This window comes from Phalacrocorax carbo, chromosome 11 (genome assembly GCF_963921805.1).
Source record: "Phalacrocorax carbo chromosome 11, bPhaCar2.1, whole genome shotgun sequence".
NCBI lineage: Eukaryota > Metazoa > Chordata > Aves > Suliformes > Phalacrocoracidae > Phalacrocorax > Phalacrocorax carbo.
This window is the reverse complement of record NC_087523.1, coordinates 11895139-11919017: the sequence shown is the minus strand read 5'-3', so window position 1 is coordinate 11919017 and position 23879 is coordinate 11895139. Positions and strand designations below refer to the sequence as shown.

The window sequence follows — 23879 nt, the reverse complement described above, 5'->3', positions numbered from 1 at the left end:
ATCAAGAAAAAAAACCCAAACATGCTTCTCATGACACTCTAAGATTTCAGATACAACACACAGGGATTCAGGCTCTGGTGACCTACCCCAGCTCACTGAAGCTGTATGTGGAATCAACAGTGAGGTACCCAGACACATTCAGACCCTCATCTATCAGCAATAACTGACAATTCTATAAAGTTGCAATAGTTGTGAAAAAAGGGGATTTTTTTTTCTTGGAAGGAAGTAGGGAGCATGTAACTATTTGTCAACAGCAGACAGATATTTTGGAGTTCTTCGGTCAGTTGTGCTCCCCATCCCCTCACCAGAGATCATTAATCTCTGCCAGGAGAGGTAAAGAGATGCCACTGCCTCACGTGAAGCAGCCAAAAAAATACTGTTATCAGGCCATTGTCCCAGTTTTAGAGTTTCTGCAAAGTGTGGAAATGCACGAAGATGCAAATAGCACATCCCATGTTTTGCCTCAATAACCAGTCCAAAGAAAGGACTGGGCACAGAGGCAAAGGCTAAGGGATCCCTCTCTCAAACGCAACAAACAGCGTTTTTATGCTCAGTAGGGTCCTCCTTGACTATGGAAAAGGCAACAGATTTGTGGATGGGGCTGCACAAACCAGCACAGGGACACTGTGGTTATGTTTTACCCAGCCACTGTTGCCAAGACTGCCACATAGCAGAAGTGCATCCAGGCTAGGTTTCAACTGCCATGGGGCCTGGGGCTGATGCTCAGAGGCTAATCTCCCCACTGCAGCAGTGCCGAGTTAGCATGAGTACCTGCCCAAGTCTTTGCCCATGCTCTCAGGCTGGTTTTGCAGCTCCTGCTGAGGCTAGCGCTACTCCAGCCAGTCTGCTAACTGCCTCCAAGCTGTCCTGGTGAAAGCTAGCTTGTATTTTCAACATTACGGGGCAGCAGCAAAAGCAAGACTACAGCATAGACATACCGTGTGTCTCTCAGACCCCAAGTGCAACTTTATTTAGACAGACAAAAAATATAAATAGGTAAATAAAAAAACAAATTTTCTGGGTGATTTTGGAGAGAGCTGCCTCGAGGGTCCGTATTTCTCACACACTCAACTAGGATACCTTCATTTTGCCTTTCTCAGGGGCTGCTTCATGGATGAGTGGCTGCTCATCCCCATTCACTGACAGGATCCTCTTTTCTGGCAGCTGCTCCTCAGGCTGGCGGGCAATCAGCAGACGACAGGTAAGCAGGATCCCAAAGACCAGGGCATGGGCATAACGCTTGAGTGGATCCCCAACTAGCTGGTGGAAAAAGAGCACAGCCAGCACAAGGAGGAGGAGGAGAAAATTGGCCACATCTTTGGGGCGACCAGGCACCACTGTCATGACAATGCCACACGCCACTTCTAGGGCGCCAATACTCTTGCGGAGAAGGATGGAGCTGACTCCCATCTTCTTTAGCATGGGGAGGGCGCGCACGTAGCTTTTGTATGCTCGTTTCTGAAATCAAGCAGTAATAGTATAGAATACCATAATGTGAGAACATAAAGGCAAAGGTGATATCCATTGAAATAGATTGATGTGCAATGTGACCTGAAGATCACTTCAATCATCACAGACCCCTCTGACACAATATCCAGTCTGTACCCCTAAAGCTTCTATTGCAGGGATATTAATGCCTTCAACCTGCAATTCCCCCTTTATAGGCTGTTGTCTCCTTGCTGGAAAACAGTTCTGCAACCTAGCACCCATTTTTGGAGCTAGGAGCAGGGCAGGTGGACCCTCCTGAAATCTGAAGTTAAAATTGCTAGAATTAGCAATACAGAACCATGTTGTAAAAAAAAAAAAAAAAAAAAAAAAGTACCTTTAAGAGTAGCTCATCCTTTATAATTAACACACCTCATCCCTACAAAGCCAAGGCACAGCAAGTACAAACAGAAGTCGCTACCTCAAAGCAACTTAAAATATCCTAGTGTTCATGGCAGTACAATCTTAGCATGGGACTATACATCAAAATTGAGATCACCAACCCTATCCTGTGCTTACATACCTTTATGATCCTTTCTTCCCTCAGATGAAATCAAACTGACATTTGACATCCTTTGCTCCCTGGTTTATACTGGATTTAGAAGCAGTGTAAGTTGCAAGACTCAGCCTGCTTACACAAGCTGCCTTATTGTTTCAGGGAAGAAACAACCTCTGTCCTTAACACATGTTCACGTTCTTGCATTTGACAATTAGGTGCTCACAGGTTTGTTGTTTTTGTTTGTTTGTTCCTTTTTCAATCAAGTATTTCCTTTCTATATATATTTTAATAAAGCTCCTAGTTATTGGAGAAACTGAAATTATTTCCACTTACACTTGACTATATTGCCCCTGCAGATATTCTTGCCATTGTGTTCTTTGCTTTCTAATCAAGGAGAGGGAAATGGAAACTGAATCTCAGGTACAGAGTTGTTCAGCTCTCACAGGTGCTGATCAGATTGTCGATTTACTTCCATGTAATTTTGGAAACCTGCACTACAGGAACACAGAACTTCCCACTTCTCTGTATTTTGCTGCTTCCTTCTAAGAGGAGCTGACACTTCAACATGTGGTTAAAAATATACAGCATTGTCATTTTTACTATTAAATGTGTCATGAGATCCTCAATTATTTACTGTAAGTGTTTGCATTGTAAGGATGCGTTTTAAACCTTCAGTGAATAAAACCTCAGAGTATTTTTAAACAGTTATGAAAAACACAGCTTTATAAAGAAATGTTCTACCAGCATGTCCTAGTACTCTGGTATTTTAAGTATTCTAATAGACAACCTAGTGTGTCTTTTTTGCTGAATGAAAAACTGCAAGTTTGGTGTTGTAGGTAGATAACAGAGGTTCTCTATTTGCTTGGGGCAAGAAACCATGCTTATTGATTGGCAAGGTCAGGTTTTCACTGTCTCCATTACATGACAGACCACCCTGGTATGCAGCACAGCAAAAGCATGAAAGCCTGATGAGCCACGAACATGTTACAATATGGGCTATTAAGAATTATGGTGCTGTGTAATATCCAAGTGCCTCTGCTTTCTCTTTTGAAAAATTGAGATAGTTCCTACCTGTAGGCCTGACTCTTGGTAAAGTAGAAAGGGACAGAGAAGCAAAATATTTTCCAGAGCAAGAATTTTGCAATGCTTCTAAAGTCTCAGTGCTTTTTTTCTGTCCCTTATGTAGAAGCAGCTTATGAGCTTTGTTTTCTGAGCACTTTATCTCAGTTTCTTGCTCCTGAGTTACAGAGAAGAATCACCAAGAAGTGAGATCCTTGTGCTGGGCTGCAGATGAGGCACTGTAATTCAGATGTTATTTGAGAGCTAAGGAAAAGCAGCTGGGCAGGTGGAGCAAAGGGAGAGAACAGAATGTGCTAGAAACTTCCAGCATTATTTTTTTAGGGGCACAAAAATTATACCAATGCTTTTCAGCCACTGCAATAAATATAATGGGGGAGTGGGAAGGGAGGGCAGCAGCAAAATAAACAACCATGGTCAAGGAAGCAAGTTGTGGCACCCAGTCCCTTGCCTGCCTGCCACTCACAGCCAGCAAAGCTCTGCAGCAGGGTTGGCCATGGGCAGAGAGGAGCACAAATGAGCTCACCAGCTGAGAAATGCATACACTGACTTCTGCTTCCTCTCCTCACCCCTTTCCCATTAGGCAAGAGGAGAAGCAGCTCATTTCCAGGCTAAAGAGAATAATAAGGTGACTATCAATAATACCTTCTTCTGCCAGCTAAAAATCTCAAAGCATTTTATGGTCATTAATTAATCCCTGCACAAGTCTGGTGAGGTAGGGACAGGCATTGTCGTTATTCTTGCTTTAAAGCACAGAATTTTGACGATGATGATCTGGCTGCCAAAGCAGGCATCTGCTTTTCCTACCCCCAGTCCAGGGGGTAGGTTTTCTCCCAGGGATCAGCTGTACCTGGCTGCTACATGTCTGGCACTTCTTCAGACCCTGCTCTTCAGAGACCCTTATGTTCCCATCTTTTTGCAGGCATCCGTGTGCTGTGCTATCCCACCCTCCTTGCCTTCCCTCCCCGTCCTTTATCCACGAGAGGTTTCTCCATGGATAGCCTCAGACGGAGCCAGGCGAGGGCTGCCAGGATATCCTTGGCGCTGCATATTATTTGTTTCCCTCCGTGTCCATCAAATAAGGAGACAGATAAGCTTCTTTCCCCTCCCTCCCATCGCTCAGGGCTCCAGAACGGTCACCCTCCATGTATCCCACTGCAAACACTGCTTCTGCTGCAAGACTGAGTGGGAAGAGCCCTCTTGCGTCTCCCTCCGTGCTGCCACTGCCGTACTCACCATCTCATTGTAGGCATCTCTGCTGAGCCGAGGGGTCAGTTTGATGGTCCCCATAAAGACGAAAAAGAGCCCCAGGGCCACCGAGAGAGCGACGATGGTAATAGTCCTGGGAGATGCCATGGAGCCGCTGGGAACCAGTCCTAGCGAGGCCTCTTCGCTCTGGCTGCCAGCCTGGGCGGGAGGTAGTCAGTCACCATTGAAGGAGATGAGGAATAAAGCTGCAGAGGCAGCGAGGATGACAGCGGAAAGGGGATTCAGCATCCTCCGCTCAGCAACCTCTGGGTCCTAATGCCCTGCAGCCAGGAGGCCCAAGCCAGGCAGCTCTAGCACCTCCGGAGCAATGAGCATTCCCACTGCTCCTACCATTAAGTCATCCTCTGTTTCCTTGCACGTTCCATAAATTACCCACAGAAAGCCGAACCTGAGCCAGCTTTAGGAATGTGGGATGGCAGCCAAACACAGTTGCTCACTCGTGGGAAAATGAGGACATATTAGCAGAGGGCATAGGAATAACCTGCTGTGGAGGAAAAGTGGTCAGAAGTCTCTTGTACTTAGGCAGCTCTCAGTTTCAGCTGCTCAGAAACTAATACACAGCAAACAACTATTGCTTAATATATGCCCCAGAAAAGCAAAAAAGACATCTTGCCCCTATGGCTCTCCTGGAACTGATGGCAATTAGAGGAAAAACCTCTCCTGTATGTTCAGCTCTTCAGAGACTAGTGGAAAGGTTTCCTGATCCTCTGTTACCTTCTGATTTAAAGTCATTATCTCTCCCCCTCTAAGCTGCAACAAATTTCCTTTTGAGAAAGGCATAGTGAGGCTAAGCAGAAATTCATGCAGATCTCACAGCGAGATGCCAAGGTATAATTATACAAAACAGAACTGCTAGAAAATTACCTCCCTCCCTATAAACGGGAAACAAGAGGCTGTAACAATGTGCAAAAATCTTACACTTTTGGGATAGTATGAGTGACACTTCCTATTCCTGTCAGGAATTTTCCCATCACCTCCCATTCTGGTTTAGTAAGCCTAAAGTCCTAAACTCCCCATGGCTTGCAAACTGGTGGTTGTCGGAATTATTCCCAACCCAGGATTCCTTAGGACTGGAGTTAAAAGCCTGAAAATACAGGCTACAGGCAGCTCTCCCTGTTTCCTTGGGAGTTTATCAACCTTGATTCACCCAAATCAGATAGGGAACTCCTCTTTTGAAGGAAAGAGTCAAACTTAACAGCCTGACTGGGGACACATGTTCTGCTACTGGTCTGGCCTAGAGGACCAGGACAAACCAAAAGGTACCTTCAGCACAACATAAAAGTAAAAATTAAAAAAAAAATAAAAGGAGCCCTCAAAACAACGTGGAGCTCACAAAACGCACGGGAACTCTGCTCACTCAGACCTGCCCCCAGGTTGTAGCAGCTCCATCTTTTGGAGAGCTGTGGAAAACTTCATATAACATGGAGGTTCACAGCTTGCCAGCCAGTGAGCATGGTGGGACAGACACAAAACACACCAAAGTTTAGAATTAACTACCACAGAGCAACCTGATGAGGAAATAACTTGTTGCTGCTGACATTTTCACAGGGCACCTCATATTTTGGGATCAGCAAGCATTAGTGGAGAAGGGGGAGGCAGGTGCGGAAGGAGGGACACTTGAATCTGTTTTCTCTTCGTTACTTTTTATAAAAAGGAAAGACCTCTCTCCTTGCCTCCACGTTACCCATGTGACTGACAGCGATTCCACATTGGATTTGGAAGTTTATACAGGAAATATTTCCCTGAGCCCAGAAGTCAACATCTGCCCAGTGAAGCACAAGGATTTCTACTTCCTACAGTTTCTTCATAGCAAGTTCACTATCAACTTGAAAAACACCTGAAATATCCTTGAAGCAAGCAGAGGACTAATGGCATGGCAGTGTTAGAAGTGACAGTGGATTCTAGCACTTTGTATTCACGTGTTGATGGGGAAAACCCACCATACCTGGGAGAGGGTATTTTCCAGGCTGCTTTAACCAGCAGCCCAAAAAGAGGTTTCCAGGGGAGGAAAGGGTGATGAAATGCTACAGAGAACCTTTTCACCCCAGAAATCTGAGTGTTTCCTTACAAACAGGGTAGTTAGGTGTGGGGGATGAATTTGCAAGTAACTTAGCACTGTTTGACATGTCCTTGAACTGAAGTGACACGGCAGTAAAAAACAGAGATGGGAGTGTGGGAATGCCAAGAAAGACTTAAGTAAGCAAAACCAAATGAGATAGAGCTAGAGAAAAAAGAACAGCCTATTAGAACGTAGCATAAGGCGCGTGCTTAGAGCTAGCTGACTAATAACAGAAACTGTGCGCGTGATCGCGTGAGGAATGTGTCAAAAAGATATATAAGCAGTGAAAAGCTGACAATAAAGGTCTTCTGCAGAACATCTGTCAGGAGTCCATGACATTCATCCCTGCAAATAGTGACCCCGAAATGGGAGTGCGTCTGCAGGGACCCCAGCCGGACGAATCAAGCTGACGGCAGCACCACAGCCTTAATCCTGGGACATCACCTTAATATTACAGGTGAGTGGCTGGGGCAGTAAGCATGGGAGCTAATCTCTCTGCCAAAGAAGAGACGATTGTTAAGTTACTGATTCAGTTATTGAGCAAGCGAGGCATTAACTCTGATGCTTTTAAAGTAAAGTTATTACAGGAATTCCTGCAAAAGCATGGGGCTCCATCAACATTCTCAGCAGTGTTCGAAGTTAAAACATGGGAAGGAGCGGGGCAAATGGCAGAGAGATGGTCCCGAGCGTGGCGATAATCCCGGCGCGGAGGCGGCAGCACCGGGGGCTCTAACACCTGCGCCACCCCGCCAGGGACTGGCACCGGTACTGGTGAGGGGTGGAGCGGAGGCCGCCGTTGGCAGTACACCGTTCGCAGGTGGCAGATCAGCAGCCAGAAACCGAAGCCAGAGCCACACACCCATGGTGGCGCCGACCCGGGACCCGCACCCACGCCTGCCCGACCCCGCCGCCAGCACCCATGCCGAGAGAATATGAAATAGGAGCCAAAATGACATCCCGGTTTGGAAAGACCTACAGCCAGAAAGGGGGAAACAGCAGTTCCAAGTTTGAAGAAGTGTTTTCCAACAAATGAACACACCGCACAGTCAAACAACTACTCCAAAAACAAAAAGGGGGAGATAGCCAAGAAACCCCGCACAACCGATGAGCAAAAATATTATACGTGATGAACTATTTGTCACTACCATTCCAAAATGATGATACCCTACCTAGAGTAAAACACTATAAAGCCATGGGCAAAGCTGCGCTGGAACAGGTTTGCTTCTAGAGGTGCTGCAGCCAGCCATGGGCAAGGGGAGGAGTTCATTGCAATGTTAAAACCTATAACCTGGGCCAAAGGGACCAGGGGTGGAGATTGTAATGGTTCTACCTTTAAATTGTTGTAACCCATGATTTGAGTTGCATGTTATGGGAATTACTACAGCAGGAACCACCCGAACCAATGGAGGACAAGCCTTTCAAGGACCAGTGCAAGTGCAACAGTGACCCGACCTGAGCTGGCTTTGGTGCTCAGTAACTCCACACAACACCCCACCTCTCCTGTCCTGAGTGACCACAAGAACAGATGGAGACCAAAGCTGTGGACTAAACGATATCCATGTACTTTATCAAAGGATGGAAAGGGGGTGGAGGTTAATGAGGTTGTACTGGATAATGTGGAACCTGAGCATGATGTAAATGGTATGGAATAAGGGGTGGATACTGTCCTGGTTTCAGCTGGGATAGGGTTAAATTTCTTCGTACTACCTAGTATAAGATTATGTATTTAACAATATTGGTGGCAAATATTCAATAAATAGTTTACATCTGTTAGACTGTCTTTTTTTATGTGAACAGCAATGCATAACTCATCTTCCTAGAACTGCAGAACATTCATTAAATGGAAAAATTAAAATTATTTGGGTGCTTAAAACTACTGGCAGTTCAAATAGGTGTAAAATTAGGGCTTTTCCTTAAAGCTGATATTTCTGGCTGTGATCTAATACTAGACCAGAATACTGGCATAACTCTATTTACATGTCTTTGGCAAAATAATAAAACACCCCAGAAGTGAGGCATGCTTTTGTTTTTTGATAGAAACTAAATCCCACTTCTTTCTTAATCTTCTGTTGGTGGTGAGTTAGCAGGTTTTTACTCCTAGACTACTCTGAGGTTTTGAGCAAAGAATTACTTTAAATATACCCAGCTGACTATGCAGCAAAGGGTAAATCTAAAATATGAAGATAACTGGGTTTTATATTGATACCCTTTTGGAAGGGAGGAGGAGAGGAGATAGAGCTCTTCCACGTAGCACTAGTGATGTCTATACTATGCATGCCATAAGGCATCTTCTGTTTCAGGGATTGAAATCATGTGAGACCTTGATTTGAGAAAAAAAAATATCTTGTGTATGTAGATGGTTAAGAACTGCTGATGGACAGAGTCAAATTTTATCATTGTGATTTCATGGTAATATTTCACAAGTTCTAACGAATATCTTGCGTGCCCCTTTGAAGTGCACCTTGAGTTTACTTCTGAAATAAAATTGTTACAGAACAAACTTCTGAAAGTCTTCAAAATATTTACGTGGCCATAACTAGTAAGTTTAGGGAAGAATGTGAAGCAGTGTATAAAGCTGCACAAGCTGTTGCAGGAGGATCACTTCAGACTGATAGAGCATGATTGCTACAGAACTATTCCTTGTTTAGGTATAAATGATGAAGGAAAGACACAGAGGATGCACTAAGGAGGTATCGTGTGTTTGGCTAACATCCCTCAGAGTCTGCAGCTGACACTGGCTGAAGTCTGGAACCATCAAAACTGAACCCCAAAACAGCTCTGAAAGCCTCATGGACAAGCCGAGGAGTCGGTGGCAGGTTTAAAGCTCCCTTTCTCACAAGCCATCCCAGCTGAAAGACACTGTAAAAATTATCCTCACTTTTGCACTACCTTCATTGGTTACTGGTTACCTGCAGACAGATTGATCACCTGCAAACGGGCCTGCCCCAGATAAAGAATTAGCTATATGATTAACCCTAAGCAGGTGACTAATCGCCTTGGCTTCACTGCATTAGCTAGGGGCCAACCTTCCTGCAGTGAACCCAGTGGACCCCGTATCCCACGCTGAGACGTGTTGTTTTGTTGGGGAAGGATGCACAATGCCATTATAGCATGTTTGCGTTATTTTCTATCCCTTACTGATGCACTAAAGCATCCTGCTGGAACACACAAAACCCAAAGAACACCCGCTGCCTTAAACCAGCGAGTGCAGCTTGCAGGTAAACACAAAGTGACACAGAAGCATAAACCACTTCTGACCATGCACCGACTAGTCCTGGGTCACACCTGCAGAACTCGCCCAGTGAAACGCAGTCACAGCAAGAAACCTTCCTAGGCCAAGGGCAGTTACTTATGTCCTTGTCTGGACATAATAGGGTCTGTCACTAAGGTCAGTGGAAAGGAAGAGGGGAGGGTGCTCACTCAAGAAAGTTCCTCATGGCTTCACCCTCTGGCTTGCAGGAGATGTAGAGCAGCCTTCGGATGGACTTGCAGTTTCGGATGGCTCGCACAACCCTGTAATCTGCAAAAACAGATACCGTGCTTTCCCAGTGACCCCCCACCACCGTGAGCTCTCCAGAGCAAATGATTGCACAGCAGGCATCACAGAGCTGCACTGAACTGTCAAAAAGACGGGGGGGGAAAAGAATATACACATTTGGCCATGTCCCCTCTCAGATGCAGGCTCTTGGGAGGCCAGGGATGCAACCCACGCTGCAAACAGCTCAGCCAAATGGGCAGGGTAGAGCAGCGGGCAAAATCTCTCTGCTTCCCAAGGGGATAAAGGATGAGAGAAAAATTCCTAATTAAGCAGAGGCACATAAAACCTTTCCCGAGTTCTCCCATTGTACAAAAAAAAAAAAAAACACCAACCCCAAAAATCTGGTATCTAAGTGCCCCACTAAATCCTGTGATGTTCTGGGTACCTGCAGTGAGTGATTACTGTCATTAACTTCCATGAAGAGGTTAGGCAGGTGCTGCGCTGCTGGGGCTTGTGTCAGCACCAGCTGCCCTCCTGCAGCAATGCCACTTCTCTCTGGTGACCAACAACAGGACGGAGGGAACGGCAGGGAGATGCGCCAGGGGAGGGTTAGGTTGGATATTAGGAGAAGGTTCTTCCCCCAGAGGGCGGTGGAGCCCTGGAACAGGCTCCCCAGGGAGGCATCACAGCACCGAGCCTGACACTCTTCAACAAGCAGTTGGACAACGGTGTGAATTTGGGGTTGTCCTGTGCAGGGACAGGAGCTGGACTCGGTGATCCTTGCGGGTCCCCTCGAGCTCAGGACATTGTGCGATCCCGTGATTCTATTTGGGTGAACTATTCCTGGCTGGGGCGGGCTTCACCGAGAGTCTTCCCGCCCTACGGCCCCGCCGGGGAGCACACAGCACATGCGTCCCGCCGCGCATTGCCCCGCCCCCTCGTGGGCGGGGACACAGCTGGCTGCAGTAGCCACGCCCCCTTCCCGCCTCTTCACCGCCCCGCCGCCCGCGTGGCCCCGTGGCGGGCGCCGATTGGCCGTCGGCGCGCGAGGCGAGGCGAGGCGAGGCGTTGGCGCGTCAGTTCCGGGCGGCGCGCGATGCTGTCGGCGGCGGGGGGCTCCGGCCCCGGCGGGGCGGGCGGCTCCGGGCCGGGGCTCGGCGGGGACGGGGACTTCCTGTCGCGGTACCGGCTGGTGTCGGCCAAGCTGCGGCGGCGGTTCCTGCGGAAGCCGAACGTGGCGGAGGCGGCGGAGCAGTTCGCGGCGCTGGCGCGGGAGCTGCGCGCCCAGGAGAGCCTGCCCTACGCCGCCTGGTGCCAGCTGGCCGTGGCGCGCTGCGCCCAGAGCCTCTTCCACGGGCCCGCCGAGGCGGCCGCTCTGGCCGAGGCCGCGCGGCTCTTCCTGCGCCAGGAGCGGGACCTGCGGCAGCGCCTGGGGCTGCGCGGCGGCTTCGGCGAGTACGTGGCGGCGGCGCAGAGCTGCGGCGCCTTCGCCGCCCGTCTGCACCTGGAGCGGGGGCAGCCGGCGCTGGCGGCCGGGCTGTGCCTGGAGCTGGCGGCGGCGCTGCGTGACACGGGCCGGCCCGCCCGCGCCGCCGCGCATTTGCAGCGGGCGGCCGAGCTGCTGACGGCGGCGCGGCTGCCCCTGGAGGCGCTGCGCTGCCTGGCCGAGCGCGCCTCCTGCCTCCTGCTGGGCCGCGACTACGCCGGCGCGCTGGCGGCGCTGACGCGGGCGCAGGCGCTGGCCGGGGCCGGGCTGGGCGGCGGGGGCGGCGGCGCGCCCGTGCCCGCGCCCGGCGGCGCCTTCCTGGACGTGCTGGCGCGCTGCGAGGTGTCGCGGGTGCTGCTGCTGCTGCTGCTGCAGCCGCCGCCCGCCAAGCTGCTGCCCGAGCACGCCCGGACGCTGGAGCAGTACTGCTGGGAGGCGCCGGAGGGCGGCGCGGGGCCGGGGCCCGGGGGCGGCCCCGGGGCGGGCGGCGGGCTGCCGCCGGCGGCGAGCTACCTACCGGCCGAGCTCTTCTTGCTGCTGCAGTCGGCCGTGCTGGCGTGCCAAGAGAAGGATGCGGAGGCGCTGAAGGCCCTGCAGGCCGAGCTCTGGCCGCTGCTGAGCGCCGAGCAGAACCACCTGCTGCACCTGGTGCTGCAGGAGATGCTCAGCCCCGCCGGACAGGGGCTCTGAACGGCGCCGCCGCCACGGACGGGCTTCGCCGTGCTTCCGCAGGGCGGCAGGGCCGGGCTTGGGCTCGCGCCTGAAGCCACGGCCTGTGTCCATGTATCCTCTATTTCGTTATTTATTTTTAACGTGAATTCTGTAACAGAAGCAAGTAATAATTGATGGGCGAATGTGTTCATCTACACATTTATCTTGTTTCATAGTAAACTACTCACGGTATGTATTGGAAGTTGTCATGCTTGGAAAAGTGTAACCCCAAAGCAGAAGGGCCAATGTGAGGCAGACCCAGGCTGTTCCTTAAGGAACTGGCCACGATTTGCAGACAGGAAGACTTGCGAGGAGGATGTCACCCAGGGTACGTGCATTGGAGGGCTTGCACATCTAGGAATCAAATGTTATTGGAGTTGCTTTTTTTTTTTTTTTAAAAAAACCGAAAATCAGATATCAGTTTTCCCTCCTGAAAACAAAAGACGCTGCGGCCAGCATGAGGCCAGGCGCTGGGCTCGTGATGGACAAAAGGACGTGGTTGCCTGGGGACCGGTGGTGGCGGCGGCCTGACAGCATTTTCTGTAGAACAGCTGGTAACCTAGAGAACTGAGACTGCAAGATGGCAACTCCACTAGCGCTGAGGGTAATTAGGAAATAAACAAATGGTGGAGGCGGAGAAGGATGAGTGAGTGGAATGGGCTGTGTGCTCAGTTCTCTTCAGCTGCTGTTCCTGTCTGCTGTTGGGCACTTGTGCCTCTTGCTTTCTGCTTATTGGGACCTTCTGCAGTATTTAGGTGAAGAAAGCCAGCCTTCAGATCCGGGAAGAAATGAAGCCGCTGTCTTTGGTGCACCCAGCTGTTGCCTCAGGCCTGGCTGTATTTCTGCAGTGTTAAGACCCAATCTCAAGAAGGGGATGCTTTTTTCTTTAAGCCAGAGATCCCCTGGTGGACCCCAAATAATGGTGCGTGTTGCATAAATAAAGAGCAACCCTGGTACACCCAGCTAATGGTACATGAAACAAATGCCTGCAGCAAACACTCTGCAGAGACCCTGCAGAAGGCTGAGGCTTTGTGAGGGAGCGCGCAATCCCGTCTGCACACCTGGGAGAGAAGACAGGGGAAAGAGGTAATTCTGGTGTAACAGTGGTATTACACGTACCTCTGGTTTTAGTGTTTGGTTCTAGAGTGAGCAGTTTTTTTCAAATGCTTTTCCAATGTTTGTTTTTCAAATGTTTTTCAGGTTCCACACTTAAGTCACTAGGAACTTGCAGTTTTTCTAGCTGCAACGCAAACAATTCCCACAATATTTTTAAGAAGAGTTACCACAAAGCTTTTTTTGGCCAGATAAAATTACAGTTGATAAATGCTTAATTCAGAATTTGATGATATTTTATGGTTGTTAGCTACGATGTACCATGCTGTGAAGCAAAAATAAAAATCCATGCATCACAAGTACTTAGGGCCCTCTCCTTTTCAGTTAAAATAGAAGAAACTGTTACTAGACTATTATGTGGTGGTTATCTGAGAAGTGTTTTAACTTTCTAGGGCCTGGAGTGATAGTTGTGTAGAGTGAGTTCCCAGACAAGGATCGTCCCTTAGATTATCTGAAATCAGAATACTTAAAAACTGCATACAGATAACTTGGTCACTGTTGAGAACCTTCCTCGGGCACCAGGTCTGAGAGCAACCGTAACTACATTGATGGCAACTTGTGCCGGCCAGACGGAGCAGAGGAGCGCTGCTGCGCCGCCTTGTCCGCCGGCAGGACCCTGGGAGAGGCTCTGGAGTCTGTGCGGGGCTGCGTCCCCGGGCAGTTCCCGTCTCCCGCGGTCCTGCGAGGTGCAGGGCCGCTCTTTTGCCGAGCTCTCCGGGACGCCAACATCCTGGGACAGGGCGGGTCGGAGCTTGATCGCACCCAGTGCTGCTCGCTCTGTTCCGGGTGCCTAAATGGGCAGAGACCGTTTGGAGGGAGTTGCGGCGACACGGACTGGCGGCGCCCTCGTGTGCGGGCGTAAGCTGGAGCCCCCTTGCCCTGCTCCGCCGGGTGGTCTCACACCCTGCCGGCATCCTCTGCGGTGTTCCCCAGGGAGGGGCGCTCCTGGGTGCCGCACCGCTGCAGAGCTGCCTGGACACTGAGCAGTTGTGCGTGCGTGAAGGGCCGCAGCGTGCCCTGCTGCGATGCGCCACGAGCACGGCGAGGGAGCCGGTCGGGCACCACGACTGCCCCGTTGCTGCTGACGGGCCTGGAAAGTTGCAGGGTGCCGGGCCGCTGCACCGGGAGGTAGGGCACAGGCCCCGGGAGCGCGGTGGGGCTCGCCACCGAGCAGAAGCCCCCGTGGGGTGGGGGGGGAAGCTGGCCGTGGCTCCCCGGCAGGGGGGCTCGGCCGCACTGCAGCGCAGCGGGGAGCTTCCCGGCCTGGGGAGGTTTCTCAGCTGTAAGCACCGCGCAGGGCGGCGGAAACACGGCACACCGCATCCCGCCACGCGAGACCCGAGTGCCCGGGGAGGTGGTCGGCCGCGGGCGGAAGGAGGAAGCGTCCCCTCGCGTGACGCGAGAGCGGAGCGGCGGGAGCCCTGGCGGGGCCCAGGGCGGGCAGCGGGCGCGGCCAACCGACCCCTAAGCGCCACCTTTAGCTGCCCGTTCCCGCGCTCCCTGCCCGGCCCCAGGGCAGGGCCCGCGCTGCGCTGCGCTGCGCGCGCCGGCCGGCAGCTCTGAGCAAAGCGAAGGGGCACCTGCTGGGTCGGACCGGCCGTGGGTACTTTTAAACTAAGTGGTTTATTTCCTGGGGCGGAGCTGGACGCTGGCGTGGTGTTTTTCTCAGCTTGTCTCCAGGTGTGTAGCTGACCTGCTGCTTTCTGGGAGGTTGACGGCGAGCTCGCTGTGCTGCTTGCAGGGCTGCAAGCCCCTCTCCTTCCCACCATGGCTCTGTCCAGTGCACTGAGGCTACCGTGCCGGCGCCTTTGCCCTTCGAGTGCTCTCCTGAGCAGCCTGCCCGGTCGGGACCGCAGCCTGCTGACAGAGAAGACAGCAGCAAAGTGGAAGGAGAAGAAAAAGGCCAGGGAGGGCTGCAGCCTGCCAGGTTCCTCCTGGGAGGAGAGGTACGGCCATTCCAAAATGACCACTCTTGCAAAGCACCAAGCACCTGCAGCTGTTAGAGCAGTGCGTTGGGGGTTTCACCTCCACCCATCTCTCCGCAGCAGGAATAGAAGAGCCAGGGCTCAGCTGGCTTGCCTGGGGATAGGAATAATGGAAACCACAAATGAAGAGGTTTAAGAGGAAAGGATCAGGAGCAGAGCAGTTGCCATACTGGCCAGCAAGAAGTAACAGTCCATTTGATTTGCAGTTCTGTGCCTGAAACTAGTTGGCACTGGGTGTTTTGGAAGCGGCTCCAAAAATCCCAGTAAGCTTAACAGCAGTTTATCCAGCTATGGGGTGAGGTTCCCGTGGGCTCAGTGAGTCAATAGTTGATGGATAGTTATGATAGTTTGGGTCACATCCATCGCACCACCCCCCTTATCTTTTTTTTTTTAAATCAGCTTTTATGTTTTTTGTTCCTGCTCTCCCTGCCTCGGATGCGAGTAGTGGCAAGTTCTGAGGTTCATCTCTAAACTGCTGCTGCGTGGGCGGCTGGGTCAGTGAGAGTGGGCAGCCTGTAATTCCCTGCCTGCTGCACACAAACCGTACATTTTGCTGTGGTGGATTTAATCTAGTACAGCATTAGTAAATAGATGTATTAGTGGCTGGAAGTGTGAGTGGGTAGATGATGCAGGATGGATGCATCGAGTGATGAGAGAAGCAGCTTGCTCTTTTAGGGGAAAACTCCAGGGAGATGGGACTTGGGCTGCCCTCGGGGCAGCAAGGGACAGCCAAAGCCTCTGATTCAGCAGGATAAAACAACAGAGCCTATCTGAAGCTACATCACGATCTTCTTTCCCCACCCCCACCCCCACTGTTCCCTTCTCTGCCTGCAGTTTGGGTTTTGTTTTTTTTTTTTTCTCCTCTTCTGAACCCAGTAACATTTGAATACTCATTCCCCTGGCTTTATCAGCCTGCAGCCGGATCTCACCCAGGGCTTGGCAGGGCGTCTCTGGGTGCCTGGGCGGGGGGAATGCTGTTCCTGGTCCTGCCCTGTAAAGGGGTGTCAGAAAGATACCCGGGGTTACCCAGGATGCCCAGGCATCGCTGGTCAACCTTTGGCCAAAGGCTCAGCCTGTCCCCTGGAGGGCTGGTTGTTGTGGTTCCTGGGTCCCTCTTCCAGCCATGAGTATTCTGCACCAAGATGGTATGCAAAAGGGATTTTGGATGTTCACAGCCAGTTCTGGTGCAGAGCCTGTACCAGAATGGTCCTGCCCATGAAGCAGCTTGTGGGGATGTAATGGCATAAGTATCAGGAGGCAAGTAGCTCTGGGGACTACCGCAAAGTTGTGCTTTCCAGGTTAGTGAATGCGGTGACTCCACTGTCAAGACTTCCCTATCAAGAGCAGCTGCAGGTAAGATGTGTTTATGTGGGCTTTTCTCTGTCGTGTTGCACCAGCTGTCCCTCCTATCGGCCTTGAGTAACAGCCCCTAGCATCTTAGTAGCTTAGTGCTGTAAACTCCTCAGACCCCGCTTACTGCTGCTTTAATTCTTTGGTTATTGTGAAGGATAGAACTGGGAGGTTCCCTGTGGGTGGTGTGTGTGATCACCAACAGCACAGAGGATGGGTACTTGCGCAGTGATCCTGTCCAGTGTGGGGCAGCTGCTTCACCGGGGCATCAGGTTGGACCAAGTGCTCCAGGCCAGTGCTTGGGGACCCCAGACACAGGATTTCTCACTCTCCCTGTTGCTCCAAGTGGCTGCGGTGATGAGAAAGGCATAATTTCTCTGGAGCTGTATCCTACTTGCAGTATTCCCTCCTGTTGGCCTTCCCAGAGGTGGGTGATGAAGAGCTGCCCACCGTCGTGTGGTCCTGTGAGAGTGTTTCTGGCTTAGGACTCCTCTGCAGGTGAAGTATGAAAGCCAGAGGAAGATTTTGCAGACACTGGCCTCTCGTCTTGAGGAGCTGGGCATAGATGCGCAGAAACCTGGTGGACTCTGCTGTCCTCTCCGGCCTGTAGTCCCTTCGGTGAGTATTCCGTGGGAATGCTCTCCCCTCTGAGCCACCAACAGTCTCTCACTCGGCTCCCAGAGTCTCACGGTGGGGATTACTTGGTTGCAGAGAATGTGTCTCTGGCAGTCCTCAGTAGCTTCTGCTTTGCAGCCTGGGACTGCCAGAGTGAAAGAAGCCCAGTGATTAGGAACCCTGTTTTGTGCCTAGGCCTTCCCTGATAAACCCATCACCATTCTGTCACAGAGAGCCATTTCTTCTTCCCAAGGGGAAGTGCTGGGGGTCTTGTGTACAAGCGCCGTTTCCACATTTTGCACGTTTACGTGTACCTTCCCATGTTGCCAACAGAACAACCAGGCTGGGTTTTGGCATTCTGCTGTTACTTTTGCTTTTTCTTTTAATACAAGACTTTGTTTTATCTTCTTTCTCCCTCAGCCTGTCATTAATGGCTACCGAAACAAATCTACTTTCTCTGTGAACCGAGGACCCGATGGTAACCCCAAAACCGTGGGGCTGTATGTAGGAACTGGCAGAGGTCAGCACAGGACAAGGATCTGGGTAGAAAACTGCTAGCGTGGGGTGGGTTGGGGCAAGGCTTTGCTGTGACAGCCTCTCCCCGAATTAGAAGCCTGAGTCCTGGGGGATGCCAACAGAAATGCCACTGAGTCCAGGGCAGCAATTCCAAAACCATGGTTCATTAGCTTCTTAAGAAACACCAGCCTCTAATTTGCTAAATACAGCAGTAAGGATGAAGCTGTGGTAGCAGTCCCTCCAGGATTTAGCTTTGTTTTTCTTAATTATGCTGTTCCCATGTTTTTGGTGTGCTCCAGGAGCCTGTGCTAAGTAGGGAGAGCATAGCAGGGTGTGCATGTCCATAGGCAGCAGAGCGATGTTGGAGCGCTGAGGGTGCATGAGGCAGTTTGGTCTTGTACAATGTAGATGTGAGCTGGGTGCTCCTTGCAAGCTGCTCGGTGGTGAGCTTGTTCACACCACTGCTGCTAGGTTTTGCTTCTCAACATCCATAGCAAGAGGTGCTGGGGGGGTCGCTGTGTACTTGTCTCATTAGAAGAATAATTCAATTTTACCTCTGACAGCAGAGCTTAGCATTGAAACTGAAGTGAGAATGCTGTCTTCCAGGCAACCTAAATTGCTTTGCCACTATAAGCCCACACCATTACTCTCCAGTTAGAAAACCAGCTTGGTTTTCTTGCTCTGGCTCCCTTAGTTTAAGAACAGTGCAGGAGCTGCTAGAGGGCATTTAATTAAAAAGCTCCCAGAGCTTCAACCTCTTCATGGAAGTTAGTGACAGTAATCACTGACAAAGGGGATTCTGGCAGGTCCTGCAAACTGCAGGTACCCAGAACATCACAGGATTTAGTGGGGCACTTAGATACCAGGGGGGTTTTTTGGGTGTGTTTGGGTTTTTTTGTTTTTGGTTTGGTTTTTTTTTTTTGGTACAATGGGAGAATTCAGGGGAAAGGCCTCTCCACAGTTTATCATGTCAGATGCTACAGTGGTTTACCTGACCTGAAACAAAACAATTGAATACCCCTCTCTCTCTCTCTCCAGCAAGAAATATTGTCTGTGTGAAAGCCAACCACATGGAGAACATACCCCCAAAACACAAACAAGTAGCCCAGGTAAATAAGTCATGTCTGTTCCTAGACGGTGGAATAGAGGGACTGCCATAACTCTTATTTGGGAGAACATTGTCATTTTAGTTACGCTGGGTTTTTAAGTCCATTTTCATGTTCTGAAAAGTTTCAGGCCTGACTCTGGTTGATGGACACATTTTTTAAAAACTTGCACATTAACGTTGCAGCCTCTAAACTGTCCCAAAGAATTACGTCAATCAAGTGACGATGAACTCCTGGCAATCTATTAAAATACCTAAGAATCATAAACTGAAATTATTAAAGTGTCTTGTCTTCCAAGAGCTGGGAAAGAGCTTTCACTCAGTGTATTGAAATCAGACAGAGAAACCAGATGATACTGGTGGAAGGGCCACCCGTGTGGGGTGTGCGGAGTTCTGTGAAGACTAGGGCAGTTGTCTTCGCCGTCCTGCAAGTGCTGTTTCCTCTCCACTCAGTGCTATGAGGAGTTCATCCGTTGCTCCCCCCTGGACCCCTGCATCCTCTTCCACAAAGGCGGACACTGGCGCGAGCTCGTGGTACGCACCACCAGCTGTGGCCACACCATGGCTATCATCACCTTCCACCCCCAGGACCTGGGTCAGGTGAGTATGCGGAGGACAGGGCCCCTGGCAAGAGGCACGTCAGGTATCTGGCTGGCCTGATCTGGCTGACTGTGTTGCTGGGGAGAGGCATCTTATCAGATTACCCAAACAGCCAGGTTTTGCTTTCTCACTGTTGACAGGAGGCACTGGCTACTCAGAAAACGTTGCTTAAGGAGTTCTTCACATGTGGACCCGGATCAGTCTGTGCCGTGACTTCACTTTATTTCCAAGAGAGGTATACATCTTGACGCAGGGAAAGAGTGGAAATAAAGCCACATTCTTTGTCTCCCCACTCTCTGATCAAATTCAAATTGTACCAGTTCAGGGAATGCTTGAAGAGAATAACAGATGTTTGGATGCCTCTTGCGGACGTGGTTTTAAGGTGGCCACGTCTTTTGTCTTTCCAGACCTGAAATACTTGAATAAGCTGTGGCTCTAGCTTGTGGGAGTTATGAGCCTGGGAAACTAAAGGAAAAAAAACTAGAGTGGCTTTCCCAAGACAGCAAATCGCATTAGCAGCAAAGCTGGGGAATAGACCCTAGGACTGCTGCTTTCTGTGAATGAGTTTTGATCCTTTTAATGAATTCTAGGCTGTGCAAGTTACATATCCCTTACAAAGAATCTAAATTCTTTGATCCTGCTGAAAGGCTTGCATGAAATAAAAGTTGGTGGGAGAAGAACCATCCTCCCCTGCACACGAGCACCCCGGGAGTGGAAGCGAAAATCAGCTGCCTCTCAGCTGCCTCTCTGCTGCCTTCTAACAGCTGGTTTTTTGTGTGCTCTGCTAGCACCATGACACGCTGCTCCCACGAGCAGTCCCCCTTCCAGCTCCTCCATGGGGAACCGCACATCTTTGAGGAAGTGCTTGGCCTGAAGTTTCGCATCTCTCCAGATGCCTTTTTCCAAGTAAACACGGGTGCGGCAGAAGTTCTGTACCAGGCGGTCGGGGAGCTGAGTCAGGCTGGTGGGGACACCGTCCTCCTCGACATCTGCTGTGGAACGGGTGAGCAGTGGCCATGTGAGCCTGGCTTGCAGGGCTGGCACTTTGCGTGCCAGAAACGATCCCCGCTATCTAAAGGCTTGTTTCTTCAGCATGGATGTACAGAGCATTTTTGTATCCCTCATTTCCAGGCACAATTGGTCTCTCTCTCGCTCACCAAGTGTCCAAGATTATTGGTATTGATGTGGTGGAGAAGGCAATAGAGGATGCCAGGTGGAATGCAGCATTCAATGGTGAGTTCAGACCCGCTGTGGCAGAAAGTTTCAAACTAACTGCTGAAAAATCAGAAGCGGAAGTGAGTGGAGGGATCCTAACAAGTTACCTCTATGCAGCAAAGGGCGGTACTTCATGTTACATGTAACATTTGGTACCAGAGACTGGCTTTGCTCAGTTCATGTGGTTACTTTTTGCTTCACAGGAATTTCAAACTGTGAGTTTCACAGTGGAAAGGCAGAGGCCGTGTTACCACAACTCCTGTCATCGTGGGAGGATGCCCAACCCCTTGTTGCTGTGGTGAACCCATCTCGCGCTGGGCTCCGTGAGGGAATATGCTGTTTATTTTCACCTTGAAAACAGAATTTGAACAAGTTCTGTGAGACGTGTTATACTGGCTCCAAACCCTCTGCTCATTTTGTCTCTAGTTTCTTACCTTGTTGCTGACAGCAGCTTAAAATCCCATGGAGTCTGCTGTTTTCAGGGCCTTTATGATGCTTTCTCTCTAAAGCAGACAGCTCTAATCTCTTCTCCATCTTTCATCGGCTCACAGAATTATTCAGGAGAGAAGGAGCTTCTGGAGGTCTATGGTGCAATCTCTCAACTAAAGCAAGGCCAACTTCAGAGCTGTATAATGTTGTGCAGGGCTTTAAAGCCTAGCTGAGGTTTGACTGTGTCCAAGGGTGGATACCCTCTCCTGGAAATGTTTCCCTGTGTATTTGATAAGAATTTCCCTTTGCTGCAGTGCATCCCTTACCTCTCATGCTCTTCTCGTCCCTCTCTGAGAAGATTCTGGCTCCATCTTCTCTGTAATCACCTGTGAGGCCCCTGAAGGTAGCAGATGGATCCCTGCTCACCTTCTCTTCCCCAGGCTGAATAACCCCAGCCCTCTAACTGTCTTAGTGGCCTCTGCTGGACTTGCTCCAGCATGTACTGGGAAGTCCCAAACCTGCCCTGGTGCCCAGATGTGGTCTCACAAGTATGTGTGGAAGGTTTTATTTGCCTCTGCTTAATTAGGAATTTTTCTCTCATCCTTTATCCCCTTGGGAAACAGAGAGATTTTGCCCGCTGCTCTACCCTGCCCATTTGGCTGAGCTGTTTGCAGCGTGGGTTGCATCCCTGGCCTCCCAAGAGCCTGCATCTGAGAGGGGACATGGCCAAACGTGTATATTCTTTTCCCCCCCCGTCTTTTTGACAGTTCAGTGCAGCTCTGTGATGCCTGCTGTGCAATCATTTGCTCTGGAGAGCTCACGGTGGTGGGGGGTCACTGGGAAAGCACGGTATCTGTTTTTGCAGATTACAGGGTTGTGCGAGCCATCCGAAACTGCAAGTCCATCCGAAGGCTGCTCTACATCTCCTGCAAGCCAGAGGGTGAAGCCATGAGGAACTTTCTTGAGTGAGCACCCTCCCCTCTTCCTTTCCACTGACCTTAGTGACAGACCCTATTATGTCCAGACAAGGACATAAGTAACTGCCCTTGGCCTAGGAAGGTTTCTTGCTGTGACTGCGTTTCACTGGGCGAGTTCTGCAGGTGTGACCCAGGACTAGTCGGTGCATGGTCAGAAGTGGTTTATGCTTCTGTGTCACTTTGTGTTTACCTGCAAGCTGCACTCGCTGGTTTAAGGCAGCGGGTGTTCTTTGGGTTTTGTGTGTTCCAGCAGGATGCTTTAGTGCATCAGTAAGGGATAGAAGATAACGCAAACATGCTATAACGGCATTGTGCATCCTTCCCCAACAAAACAACACGTCTCAGCGTGGGATACGGGGTCCACTGGGTTCACTGCAGGAAGGTTGGCCCCTAGCTAATGCAGTGAAGCCAAGGCGATTAGTCACCTGCTTAGGGTTAATCATATAGCTAATTCTTTTTCTGAGGCAGGCCCGTTTGCAGGTGATCAATCTGTCTGCAGGTAACCAGTAACCAATGAAGGTAGTGCAAAAGTGAGGATAATTTTTACAGTGTCTTTCAGCTGGGATGGCTTGTGAGAAAGGGAGCTTTAAACCTGCCACCGACTCCTCGGCTTGTCCATGAGGCTTTCAGAGCTGTTTTGGGGTTCAGTTTTGATGGTTCCAGACTTCAGCCAGTGTCAGCTGCAGACTCTGAGGGATGTTAGCCAAACACACGATACCTCCTTAGTGCGTCCTCTGTGCTGCCATGTGTGGGAAGGCTTCTGCTACTGTTCTCAAGCATGCTCTCTTCTTTGCACAGGCTGTGCTGCCCATCTGACCCAGGGAAGAAGCTTGCAGGAGAGCCGTTTGCCCCCGCGTTGGCTATTCCTTTTGACATGTTTCCTCACACTTTTCATTGTGAGCTGGTGCTGCTGTTCACCCGCTGACAAGGAGGCAGGTGTGCCAGCTCTGAGAGCTTGAGAAGCTGTTTCCTAGTGTCCTGAAGACTGGAGCCAATGTCGTTAGGATTTTAACTTACTTTCTTGAAAGCTGCACAAAAATAAATAATTTTGCTTGCCTAACTACCCTGTTTGTAAGGAAACACTCAGATTTCAGGGGTGAAAAGGTTCTCTGTAGCATTTCATCACCCTTTCCTCCCCTGGAAACCTCTTTTTGGGCTGCTGGTTAAAGCAGCCTGGAAAATACCCTCTCCCAGGTATGGTGGGTTTTCCCCATCAACACGTGAATACAAAGTGCTAGAATCCACTGTCACTTCTAACACTGCCATGCCATTAGTCCTCTGCTTGCTTCAAGGATATTTCAGGTGTTTTTCAAGTTGATAGTGAACTTGCTATGAAGAAACTGTAGGAAGTAGAAATCCTTGTGCTTCACTGGGCAGATGTTGACTTCTGGGCTCAGGGAAATATTTCCTGTATAAACTTCCAAATCCAATGTGGAATCGCTGTCAGTCACATGGGTAACGTGGAGGCAAGGAGAGAGGTCTTTCCTTTTTATAAAAAGTAACGAAAACAGATTCAAGTGTCCCTCCTTCCGCACCTGCCTCCCCCTTCTCCACTAATGCTTGCTGATCCCAAAATATGAGGTGCCCTGTGAAAATGTCAGCAGCAACAAGTTATTTCCTCATCAGGTTGCTCTGTGGTAGTTAATTCTAAACTTTGGTGTGTTTTGTGTCTGTCCCACCATGCTCACTGGCTGGCAAGCTGTGAACCTCCATGTTATATGAAGTTTTCCACAGCTCTCCAAAAGATGGAGCTGCTACAACCTGGGGGCAGGTCTGAGTGAGCAGAGTTCCCGTGCGTTTTGTGAGCTCCACGTTGTTTTGAGGGCTCCTTTTATTTTTTTTTAATTTTTACTTTTATGTTGTGCTGAAGGTACCTTTTGGTTTGTCCTGGTCCTCTAGGCCAGACCAGT

The 23879-nt window shown here is 50.3% G+C and overlaps 3 protein-coding genes and 1 long non-coding RNA gene across 5 annotated transcripts; 3 read left to right on the top strand and 1 right to left on the bottom strand.

Annotated features, from left to right (window-relative positions):
- Positions 1–940: 940 nt before the first annotated feature.
- TMEM35A (transmembrane protein 35A) lies at positions 941–6750 on the bottom strand. Its single transcript, XM_009505167.2, has 2 exons — positions 4298–6750; positions 941–1458 (listed from the first exon to the last, which is right to left on the bottom strand). The coding sequence occupies exons 1-2, from the start codon at positions 4415–4417 to the stop codon at positions 1072–1074; spliced, it is 507 nt and encodes a 168-aa protein (XP_009503462.1). The 5' UTR covers positions 4418–6750; the 3' UTR covers positions 941–1071.
- Positions 6751–6768: 18 nt separating this feature from the next.
- Positions 6769–8162, top strand: LOC135315356 (uncharacterized). The gene is made up of 2 exons (XR_010374813.1): positions 6769–6846; positions 6963–8162. It is a non-coding gene; the product is annotated as an uncharacterized LOC135315356 (long non-coding RNA).
- A 2760-nt stretch (positions 8163–10922) lies between these two features.
- Positions 10923–12456, top strand: F8A1 (coagulation factor VIII associated 1). The gene has a single exon (XM_064463108.1). It carries the CDS (start codon positions 10964–10966, stop codon positions 12041–12043), a length of 1080 nt encoding a protein of 359 aa, XP_064319178.1. The 5' UTR covers positions 10923–10963; the 3' UTR covers positions 12044–12456.
- A 1735-nt stretch (positions 12457–14191) lies between these two features.
- On the top strand, positions 14192–23032 carry TRMT2B (tRNA methyltransferase 2 homolog B). 2 transcript variants are annotated; one of them, XM_064463104.1, is made up of 13 exons: positions 14192–14305; positions 14847–15123; positions 16461–16515; positions 17011–17130; positions 17548–17647; positions 18682–18752; positions 19202–19348; positions 19489–19583; positions 20137–20351; positions 20480–20581; positions 20767–20886; positions 21858–21957; positions 22768–23032. In XM_064463104.1, exons 2-13 carry the CDS (start codon positions 14945–14947, stop codon positions 22892–22894), a joined length of 1431 nt encoding a protein of 476 aa, XP_064319174.1. In that variant the 5' UTR covers positions 14192–14305; positions 14847–14944; the 3' UTR covers positions 22895–23032. The 2 variants fall into 2 exon arrangements, with proteins under 2 accessions (XP_064319174.1, XP_064319176.1); XM_064463106.1 differs by lacking the exon at positions 14192–14305 and having other exon boundaries at positions 14568–15123.
- The last annotated feature ends 847 nt before the right edge of the window (positions 23033–23879 follow it).